Source organism: Aptenodytes forsteri, unplaced genomic scaffold (genome assembly GCF_000699145.1).
Source record: "Aptenodytes forsteri isolate BGI_AS27 unplaced genomic scaffold, ASM69914v1 Scaffold65, whole genome shotgun sequence".
In the NCBI taxonomy this organism is placed as follows: Eukaryota; Metazoa; Chordata; class Aves; order Sphenisciformes; family Spheniscidae; genus Aptenodytes; species Aptenodytes forsteri.
In genome coordinates this window covers 8,880,640-8,892,290 of record NW_008795127.1, presented here as the reverse complement: position 1 = coordinate 8,892,290, position 11,651 = coordinate 8,880,640, and the positions used below count along the sequence as shown (strand labels likewise).

The 11,651-nt window shown below is 39.7% G+C and overlaps 1 protein-coding gene across 1 annotated transcript in view; it reads left to right on the top strand.

Annotated features, from left to right (window-relative positions):
• The first annotated feature begins 905 nt into the window (after positions 1-905).
• Positions 906-11,651, top strand: part of CWH43 (cell wall biogenesis 43 C-terminal homolog) — a 28,465-nt gene continuing 17,719 nt past the window's right edge. The window contains exons 1-6 of the mRNA XM_009277424.2: positions 906-1,098; positions 5,104-5,224; positions 5,354-5,508; positions 6,837-7,038; positions 8,048-8,136; positions 9,972-10,226. Of these exons, the coding sequence (XP_009275699.1) occupies positions 945-1,098; positions 5,104-5,224; positions 5,354-5,508; positions 6,837-7,038; positions 8,048-8,136; positions 9,972-10,226 (976 nt within the window). The 5' untranslated portion in view covers positions 906-944. The remainder of the gene's footprint in view (positions 1,099-5,103; positions 5,225-5,353; positions 5,509-6,836; positions 7,039-8,047; positions 8,137-9,971; positions 10,227-11,651) is intronic.

The window sequence follows — 11,651 nt, the reverse complement described above, 5'->3', positions numbered from 1 at the left end:
GCGGTCGCTGTCCCGCTGAGGAAGCGGTTAACGGCATCGGTCGGCTTCCTTCAGCCTCGCTTGGGAGCCCTGCGGCAGGGCAGCGCTGGGGTCTCTCCCGGGAACGGCCGGCGCCCGTAGCGCCGTGGGGCTTACAGTCTGTGGGGAGGTGTTGCCCGTGAAAGGTGCTTCAAAATAAGATCCTCCGTTGGAAATGAGTAAATAATGGTCCCTGCTGAGTGTTCTTCTTTGGGTTCTTTTTTTTTTCCAGTGCTGGAATGCCTTCTGTCTCTTGGGTCTGCCTAGGGTTTATTGCATGCCCTCAGCTAAGTGTTTGTGCAGGTGTTTGTAGAGCCGGTAGTGAACTGTGCTGCGCTGCCCTCAGCAAGTCACAGCGCTGAGGGTGGTCACCAGACCTCTTACCCACGGGACTGTGGGCTCAGGTGCTTGATGCATCTCCTGCCAAACGTATAGAAAATTGTAGCGCAGTGCTAGTGTGCCTAGATAACGTGTCTTCAAGGGAGAGCGGCGCACCAATTTACTAGAATAATTCATTTAGCCACCAATCTGTCTTTGAGGAGCCCTGAGACTGTGGGTGAACTACTTATTTAGGCAGCATTGTTCCCTCTGAACACTAACCCTTTCCTAGATTGAGCACTCCTTCGTTGAAGATCAAAGTAGGAACTTCTGTCTGAGTGGGGGAAGAGCTGTTTTCTTCTCATTGTTCTGTTTCCTGGGAAAATGTGTTTATTTAACTTGAAATAGCAAATATTTCTTCACAGAAAGTGGCTATTGTTACTTCAGCTACTTTCAAATACATTTGATATTCTACATTTGGAAGTATAAAATAGTATATTTTTAAGTAATCTTCAGGAAACGATGCTGTTGAAAATATACGATGGGTTTTTTTTTTCTTTTTTATTTTAGGCTACATTTCTTGGTGTCTTTACCATGCACTGCCACCGATGATCTATTACTTCCCCCTTCAGACACTGGCACTCACAGGTCTAGAAAGTTTTGCTGTTGCCTTCTTTTCTCCAATATTCTTGATAATTGGCCCTTTTTGGAGGTTGGCTAACAATAAGTACATCCTAGCCCTTCTGAGACTGACTATGGTTGGTAAGTATACACCATAGTGAGTTACAGATTCCATCTCGGTATCAAGGCATAAGAATAAACATTCCAAATTGCCTCAAAATTCAGATGATTCTGAAAAGAGACAGGAATAAGAAGTTCTTGCTCTCCCAAACTGATACTTTTCTTTTTCTCTCAAGCTTTTAGATATGGTCAGAGGAATATTGTTTGTGCCCATTGTGTTGGTTTTTAGACCAGTACTGCATAATTAAAGACAAATCTCATTTCACTTTTATTTCTAGAAGCTTTTAAATTAGTACAAGTCATGCCCAATAGGAAAAAAGTTTTCGATATTGCACAGAGATTGGCAGAGCAGGTGTCTTTTGTATAGCAGTTCTGTGTCTGTGACAATGGGTAGAGACGAGACCTTACAGAACAGCTTGGTGCTATTATAAAAATAATCTGCTGTGAGTGAAATGTTCTTTTTGGTAGACTTACTTTCTGAAGCAGGGTATTTTTGTTAATCTGTTTTTTTTTTTCTTTGTTAAATGTGTCTATATGCCTGTAGCATATTGATGGGGTTATAGACTCATCCTGAGTGTGAGATGGCTCTCATATCATCAGTTGCACAGGAAGAAAGTTTGATCTTATATTAAAGATAAAACTGCCTCATTACCCATCCCGCATGCTCCTCCCTAAGCCAAGACTTGCTGGGATTCCCTTTTTGGTCTTCAGCTAACTGGTGCAAGTCTTAGCTGTTGTTGAAAGCATATTGATGGGGTTATAGACTCATCCTGAGTGTGAGATGGCTCTCATATCATCAGTTGCACAGGAAGAAAGTTTGATCTTATATTAAAGATAAAACTGCCTCATTACCCATCCCGCATGCTCCTCCCTAAGCCAAGACTTGCTGGGATTCCCTTTTTGGTCTTCAGCTAACTGGTGCAAGGCTTAGCTGTTGTTGATTTTCTGAAAGTTTGTTGGGAGGTTTGGCAGCTACAGCCATGTTCAGAAGCAAGTTATTGCTAACGAGTTTGGACCACCTGGATGAACTCAGAGGAGACAAAGGTCTCCATCCTGCATACAGGGAAAATGCTGCTGCTGCTAACTGGTGTCTTTCAGAAACAGCTGTTTTTGGCTTCTCTTTCAGAAGCAGCGGTTCCTGGTTCCTCATTTATCAATATAAGATGATAATCAGAGAATCACTTTCCATATAATTTTCTTCTTTTACTGATAGAAGACAGAATAGGATCATCTTATTTACTTTCACTGCATGACTTTATTTTTAAAAGGAATTCTTGTTCTTTATCTCTAAAAAGATATTAGAACTGAACACAGCTCATTGGTTTCATCAGTTTAGATGAAGTATAGTTTTACCATGTTCTTTTCTTTTTCTACTCTTTCTGTCATATCCATCCTAATACTTCTTTGTTGTTTTTTAATAAGCTTTTCAGTGAGCAGAGTCTTCCACTTCAGCTTTCTGCAGCAGTGCTCAGTGCATTGCTTTTTACAAGACCTCCTAATTTAGAAACTAGTAATGAGTGTAAGCATTTCAAATTGCACCCTGCATTCCTTCAGATATCACAGTAACACAAAATTTATTTAAGATTAGTCCTTCAGATCGTCTTGCCATGTTTACTAGTTGACTTTGCCAAAAGAGATGGAAATCGCTTAAATGTGTGTAATTTTTGTTCTGCTAAGTAAAGAGCAGTGCCAGGCCTATAACAGTGTGTAAAGTCTGTTGGTTTATGCCTGTTTGCTTCATCTGAATCACAAGCTCCTAAAGATATTAACAAAAAGCTAGCACCTTCAGTAGTAATCTGGGGAAAGGATGTGTTAATGGAGGTGGTCATAGAAGGACTCCAGAGTATGGGGAGACTGAAGCTGTACACATCCTGACTTTTGGGCTAACCTGAGCATTGCTGTACACAGGTATGACCTCCCCTTCATTCCTGCCTGAACAGGAATTGTTCCCACAGTGACCATATCCCCCTGCTGTTTCCATCTCCCAAACCCTCCTAATATTGTCCACCCCTTGGCAAGTCTACTCCGTATACTCTCCCAGCTCTACTGTACTTTGTATTCTCCTTACCTGTTGCCCTACAGTGAGCGTTAGCATTTGGGGAAGATGTAAGAGCATGTTCCTCGCCCTCTTTGTCTCCAGCAAGGAGTTTAGCAGCCAATGATAACTCTCGCTTTTTACTTGCCTCCCTACTGCAGGTTCTCAAGTTATCCAGATGCCCTTGCGCAGGCAGCACTGGGCTTTAGGACTTTCCATTTACTTGGTTCTCATCACTTCATTCTGTCTTTTAAGTTATTCCTGTCCTATCATACTGTGCTGGTGTTTCTCCTATCCCTCAATTTTTCCTGCTTTCTTTCCTTCTTCATATCTAGACACTTCTTCCTTCTTTCTCTTTTTGATCTTTTTCCCTTCTCAGAAAGGCCGTAGCCTTCCTCTGGAGCTTGTTGAACAAAATCGGGCAGAACAATCTACCCCATGCATGCTCCACCCCATTCCACTGGAAATATTCAGTCTTCAATTTCACAATCAAAAAATCTGGAAATTCTTCATGCTTAGCTAAAACCAGAATATTTAGGGGGTTGGAGTTTTTTGTTTTTGATGAAAAAGGCTCTTCCCTTATTCATCATTATCTTTCTTTTTGCCTTTTCAGGAAGCTTTATTTTCTCCAAAACTTTTGTTTTAATTTCTGTATCCTTTCATACTACTTGATTTTGTGTTCCATTAAAAAAAACCCACAAACCAACAATGAACTAACCTTGTGGTAGTGTCCATCTGAATCTATGTCTTCAGACAACGCACAGTAGATTTGCATGTTTGGATAGATACGTTTACATTTTGGGTGTACTTGCTCAGCAACAAAAGGTGTGTCTACTGTAAGGAGGCAAACCCACGCTAGCTTTAATCTGGCTAGCACAAGTGATGAAAGATTTGAAGAGGCAGAGTTGCAGATTTCAGCACAATTTAGTGACAGAAATCTGTGTGCATTGTACGTGCAATCTCTGCTAAAGTCTATACAAGTACATTGATATCATTTTACCATCTTTGCTCTAAGCTTTGCATCTTTTACTCTGAGCAGAATGAGCGAATAGACAGTTGGAGGATTCCTAGCATGCATTGCCAGAATCAGCAGCTCCTTTCTGGCCTTCCTTTGCTTAATGTCTCTTCAAGTTTGACTCATACTCACTTAGCAAAACGATGTTGCTTCTCCTGCTGTTTGTCACTGGCCCTGGGCCAGAATTTGCCACACTGGCTGAAGTTACGAGAATGTGTGTGACCTATAGTCACTTGAATTGGAAACCTGCTAGCAGAGTTTAAAACTGCTGATAAAGGTGAGGTCACTGTGCCCTGGGAAATGGCAGAGATGCATGTGCACGGTCTCTTTCAGTGACTGGGGGAGTGGCAGTGTCCAGTAACAAGATGACACAGGCTGCTAATGACCACTCTGAGACCAGATACTGGGCCAGAGAAAGCCTTGTTCACACTCGCTAAGGCAATTGCCTACTAATCCTTGTGCAATGTACGGTGACTGCTCCTTTCTAAAAAGGATATGGCTTTTGCCACAGTGTAATTACTTTTATGGCTTTTGAGTTATGTGAGTGCACTGTGACAAAAGCCATATCCTTTTTAGAAAGGAGCAGTCACTGTACATAAAATTTTATGGCTTTTGAGTTATGTAAGTGCACTGTTCAAGAATATCTGTATGCTTAGATATTTTATCCATATATCCTATTTATGGAACCAATGACCAAAGTACTTAAATTAAGGCAATCACTGCAGTCTTGGATAATTGCTTCATGTTATTTTTTTTTCCCTGAAAATGGTAACTGCTATAATGTCATATATACCCAGTTTCTATCCATACCTACATTTCTTTGCTTTGTTTAAAAAGGTGTAGTGTCATGTGTTTTCAGATGAATGGTGTAGCCATCCAAATTACAGACAAGATTGAACTAATGCACAGGAATTCCTTATTACCTGATCTCTATTGCCCATTAAAGCAACCTCTGTATGTGTGTGTTTGTTTGTAGGAAGCTTAGCATCATACCAGGCACCAAATGCTTCAATTAGACTATTCATCTTGGCTGCAGGTGTTTCTTCCTCATTGCTGGTACAAACAGTAACATGGTGGTCAGGAAACAGTTTACAAAGGTATTTTCTTATACTGATGGGATTGCAACTGACATTTCTTTATATTAAAAGGTGGGGTTTTTTTTCTGAGAAGTTAAGATTTTTTTTTTTTCTCAAATGCATCACCATTTCAAAAACTGATTCTTGTAGGTTTATCAGGATATGGGGCTTCATGCTAGGCAAGATAATGCTCCTTGCTCTTCGCATCTGGTATACATCACTAAACCCTGTCTGGAGCTCACAAGCTGCCAATACTGTCATACTGACAATTGGTTTTATAGCAGCAGCGGAGCGAATTTATTCAGGTAAGCATATTACAGCAAAGATGGCAGTTATGAAAACTTCCTAAGGTATACCTGCCTCTGTGTCACTGGGTTTTGATTCTTTGTTTTTTTCCCCCAGTACAGCCTGTTTTTAGTCCTGATGCATGAGCATTGCAGGCTTTAGAAACCATGGGGTACTCCCATCTGCCCGTAATATCTGCAGAATCGATATCACAATTCATACAAGCTGTAGTAAGTTGGTGTTGGAACTGCCAACTAACTGCAGTATCAATAATGTGACAGTAACGCAAACAAAGGCATAACCTAGACCAATAAAACCAGAATGGGTTATCCTCATTCCAACATGAAACTTCTGTGGTATTTCTGTTATTTTCTTAATTCAGTCTGCTCTTTGAGTTTCTCTGCCAGTGCATATCCTTTGACAGAGAAAGGGAGACAGGACAAAGCTGGGGAACAGCTGATGCGGCAAAATAAACAGAAAGAATTGGAAGAGTGGACAAGTTGTCCTGGTCAAAATTTGCCTGAGTTCTTGGAGCAACTGGACAGAGTACACAGCAGTGGGGGCTGGCACAGGCTAAGCACACTTGAAAACTGTGAAGGTAGTATCGCCAAGGAAGACAGCGAGGTTGGGTTGGTTAGTTAAGGCAGCTCATGTTAAATCCTCAGAAGTTCCTTCCTTCTCAGTATAACCTGAATGAATTAAATGAAAGATAAGGCCTTATCTATGTGTAAGTGGGTATAAATTGGCATCGTGTTTGTAGACTTGTATTACATGACATAAATTAAGCCTGAGCTTTCATGATAATTTAGAAGGGGAATCTACTGCAGGAGATTAGGAAGGGAATCTGTCTTCTTCCTAGGTGACAAAGCAATATGTCTGTGCAATTAAAGGCGTTGCTTTCTCCTTAGTTGAGAGAGGATCTAAAGTGCATGGAAAAAGAAGAGAAGGAAGGGAGTTGATTTCTGGCTTCTTGGAAATTGTTCGGTTTTGTTCTTATCAGAGTTTAGAGTTTCAGAGAACAGAATCCTCTGAACAAATTCTAATAACTTTTCTGCTGATTTTCAAAGCCAATTAAATTATTTGAATTCCAGTAGTATGAAGAATAATCATATGGGCAGGTTGCCATTTTTGTACACTTAAGGTGAGTAGCTTTTCCTGACAAACCTAGGAATGTTATTAGAGATTTTTTGTCTTATCAATTTCCACGAATGATCAAATAAGTTAGCTTTTGTGTCTGAGCCAGTAATTTATTCTGGTAATTTTGTGATCTTGGCTATTTCTTTTTCTCAGTAACCCTTTCTAATAGGATTTGACAGTTTGCTCAGCTATATTTCTATTCTTATTCTAGGTGGAGACAGGAGGAAACAAGAAGCAAACAAAACTGGTAATGCAGTTAGAGAGACTGTTTCCCACCCTCATTGGCTTTTGTCAGGGATTGCTTTTGGCAGCCTCATGTTCCTCACCCTGTGGATATTTGGGGAGGTCTCGTTAATTTCTAGATGGGCAGTAAGTGGACATCCACATACAGGTCCAGATCCTAATCCATATGGGTAAGTGGGGTTTTTTTATTATTATTTGAACAAAACAGTAATCAAAAGCCAGTGCTGTAGTGGGTGACAAATTAAAACTCAACCAGACAATGGTATAAGAACTTACATAGAATAAAGTGGGTGCAAGGTACTTCACACAGAGAACTTGTGGATTCATTCTTGCTTTCAGATACCTCTGAGCATTGTGTCTCTACCAATAAATCTTAAAAATTTCTAATACAGAATGATTTTTATTTCAGCAATAGTAAACTCGATTTACCACATTGCAAAATGATTTTTAAATTAGGACTGAGGTTCAAGGACTTAGGACTGAAGTGCATCTATAATATGCAGTAAATGAATCTAGCAGTTGACTTCAGAGAGGAGATGGTAGGAAATAGTGTACGTCAGAGATGTAAGCAGATAAAAAAAGTAAACTGTGTGCAATATTAAAAGATATACTTCTGCAGAAGTTTTGGTTAGTAAGAATTTAGTCTTAATGCTGTGTGTTGCTCACCCAGGTTCCAAAATCTAGAAAGAGACCTGATTAGATATTCTTAGTCAACTATGTGTAGTGGCAGGTGGGGTAGTTAATAATTTGGCATTAGTATACACAAGAGCTACCCAAGACTGGTAGCAATGTTAGATGCTGTAGGATCCCCTATTTGACGTGAAGAAGATGCTTCTGTTTGGGGTGGATTCCTCCCTCTCATTTTCTCCGAGTTCTTTTTGCCTTTTGTACCCAGTACTTCAGTGGAGTGCTTCTGCTGCTGAACATACCTCATTTATATATTATGATAAACTGCCATTATTCTCAACTGGATGTTTTTTATGTCCAGTAAAGGGGAGAAAATGTAGCAGGGTGTGAGATAAAGATATTTTGTGCTCAAATTGAGCTCTGTTTAAAATAAAAGGATTATAAAATATCACCAAGCACCCTTGTCTGTATGTCTAGAAGTTTCTTTTTCAATGCCAGGTATTTATAAAATTATATTAATGTGTGATTTCTTTTTCCTTATTGTTGTATTAGAGGTACAGTTCTGTTGAGCCTGGCTCATGGACTGATGCTTTCATTTTGGAGTTGGTCTTCTGTCACCAGTTTTGCCTGGTTTCTTGTAGGTAGGTGCAAATCCTGAGCAGAATTTTTGTTTCTGTTACCTTATTCCCTTTACTCCAGCCCTCTGACCCTACACCATATCTCAGAAAAGTCAATTGCTAATCAAAGCGTCTTTTTCTCTGTCACAGACTGTAGTATAGACATGTCTGACCAGTTGACTAAGGGTTACAGGCCAAATCTCCAGGCCATTGCAGAGCAGCGTTATTCTCTTCAGAAGCCCTTGTTGAGGTTCTGTTCCCATGAGTAGCGTCTCAGTTCTCACCATCTGCATTGTGTGAGGCTACATCTAGGGTTATGGGGTTGAGATGACACAAGCCTCTCGATTCCGCAGGAGGCACGATAACTTGTAATTTAATGAGCAGTTCACCTGGAGGCAAGCTTGCCTCCTGTCTCCTTAGTTGCCAAGATCTCCAGGCAGTAAAATAGTATGAATATCAAAGCAGTTCTGCTAGAGCAATATATCTGTGAATCAGTCTGCATACAGTGGGTCTTGGGTGGTGGGAAAAGAGATTCAAGTGCTGGATCTGGACAGCCATTTTCAGGAGGATGGTATAGCTGTGCTGTGGAGCAAGCTATGCGTGGAGCAAGTAGGAGGAGATGGAAATAATTCTGCTCTTGAACTGTGGAGAGGTGTGTTTTCCATACCTACTCAGCATGGATGGATGGATGCAGCTTGGTGTAGGCCCATCTGAGTGAAATTTAGTGGTATAAATGCTGTTTAATAAAAACGTAAAATTGCTTCTTTTTTGGCCTTAGCTAATTGTTTGTAGATGTTTATATCAAGAAGACAAAGCAGTACTTCCTACAAATGTTTAATAATAAATTGGGTCATACCAAAATGCAGAGACCAAAGGAAATGATGTTATGTTTTGCTTTTCTCTTATTCACCTTCTCTTTTGGAGCACTTAAGAGCCAACACTTTCAAATAATTTTCCACAACCTTGAAGACAAGAAATTTAATGCTTAAACCATCAGTTGCCCAAATAATTTACCTTTTGGTACAGGTGTTAGTTTTAAGAAATGTGTGTGCCGATTGTAATGCGAGTGTGAGCATTTGATTTTTGATGTACACACATTGCTAATTTAAAACAAGTGCAGAATGGTTCTTTAGCTGATTCAAGCATTGTATTCTAAAATGCTCAGAACCTTGATGCATAAGAGTAAAATATTAAAAATATTTCCATACATTTTCTATCATGATGTGAAAGTTAGTAAACATTTTCTTACCTACAATAAAGTTTTAAAATGAAGTCGTCCTGTTGTAGAGAGTTTTTGTGGTTGTTAATGTTCTGTTTGGGGTCAAATCCCATCGCAGTCAAAGACAGTGTGGTAAATCAAGGATCTTGCAGTTAGTAAAAGATTAATAGTTGTTTTCTTGCCCATCATATGGTTATCTAAAGGGAGAGAAGATCAGAGAAAGATACGTTTTCTCTTCACGTTGACCTATTTGATTTTTTCTATATTACGTTAGAGGAGGTTCATAACAGGCAGACCTGTTTATCTCTTAAAAACTGCATCATCCCTCTGCTGTGCTGGGAGAGCTCTGTGTAAGAGAAACTGTTCAGTTTTGGCTCTCGATGATGTTTCTCTGCTGTCTTTTTGCTGTGCTGTTTTCAGCTGAATAGGCAATCTTTAAGAGAATGAGATATTGGGAAAAGTAAGAGGCTGTCTTTGGCTATTGGGAATAACTGTCCTTCTAGTGATGCAGTCCTCATGGCTGCAAAGCACAGTTATATTTCTGAGACTCTCTTTTTTTCCCTAAACAGAATGTGAAAAAGAAGGTGGCAGATAATATACCTGACTGTGACTTACTCTGTTCTTTTCTATTCCTTCACAGGTTTAGCATCTTCGGCCGGTCTCCTTTATTTACACACCTGGAGTGCTGCTGTTGCAGGCAACATTCTTGCTGTCTTTACTATGTGTGTGTGGCCTCAACTCGCTGGACGCTTTGTTAGCTGTCTGCATCCTGGGAAAGCCATGAGTACAGCCATGTTTGCCTATGTTCTTGAATTATTCTTCTGTGTGTGGTGTACAGCTTATAAATTTGTACCTGGAGGAATTTACTTTAGAGAAAGCTCCCATCTTCTTTTAGGTACATTTATGACTATGAACAAATACAAATATGCTTGCTTTAGCCTCAACCAGGTGTTTAAAACGTATCTAGTATATAAAAAGTCTTTCCAAATGCTCAGCTTCTATTTGATTTACTATGGTAAGAGTTTCTATGAGAAAATTAGTGAGACATGCAAAAAATAATCTACTTGTTTCCTTACTGTTAGAAATTGTTTAAAATGTGGGCAGAAAATGGAATTCGGCTGAGGGAAAATGGCAAAGTGAAAAAAAGTCTGATAACTCAGTACACAACTGAGGAAGAGATCTGTTAATCGGTCACCCTAAAAATATGGCTGCAATCCAGGGTGTGAATGCACCTGTATGCTAGCTACCTAAGATAGCAGTATGGTACCTCAGGTAACAATGTAGTTTCTGGAAACTCAGGGGTGTATGAAGGCTGTGTTACTGGGACTGTAACATAATTCAGTGCATTATTTAGTCCTGCTCTGAGGAGCAAAGTGCAGCATCCTGCTGATCTAGCTAGTCTGCATTTGAGACCTGAGCTTCACTTCCATGTGGCTCAACCTTATGCTTTGTGGACACACCAGCATGTTTGGAGAAATGTCGATATGCCTGCAGTGTCAGAAACATGCAAACAGGAGAGGAAGAAAAGGAATTGTCAGGTATTTGCCGATGAGGAAGAATTGAGGTGAGCAAATATAAAGGTTTTAGCAAAATGATCCCTTGATGAAGGTGGGGAGGTGGAAATGACACCAACCCTTTCTGGTTTTGTCTCCAGAATTATTTTCTTAATAGGTGCTAATGTGTTTCAATAGCATATTTCACTGATTATATTTAAACAATGCCAAACATTGTCTTGGGCTAAGTGTGTGGCAGATTTTAAAATGTGATGCATTATCCTATGTTTTGTTTGAAAAGGATTAATGAATGCTGTGCTTGACTTCTTGTTGCAATGGTTTTAGATTTTGTAAATGTCTTTGCAACCACTTTCTGTCACTCTAGTTTCTTAGTCTTCATATGTGTTTCATATATTACAGCAATCACATGCAGGGTTTCAGTTTATTATGTTTTGAGGAGAGTTCCGTCACATTTATTGCAGTTTTCTTTGTTCTGAAAGCACTCTGGGGGTCCGTAGAAACAGCTATCTCAGTTAATTTAATTTTATTTTTTGAAGTTATATGAAGAAAGCATGTGGTAGAGGAGTGCCAAATGCTTTCTTGAGTAATGCTTTGACAAAAGAGAAGCTGTTACATAAAATCCCCCTCTGTCACTTCCTTTGAAATGCACACTTGTGATTAATTCACCTGGCATGATCACTGGATAGTAACACAGAGATGGCCCTAACTTTCTCTTTCGTAAAAAGAAAACTCTGACCTGAACCCATCTCAGCTGATGGTGCTACATGAGTTTATATTCCATCTGAGAATCCAGTTTCTGTCTTTTT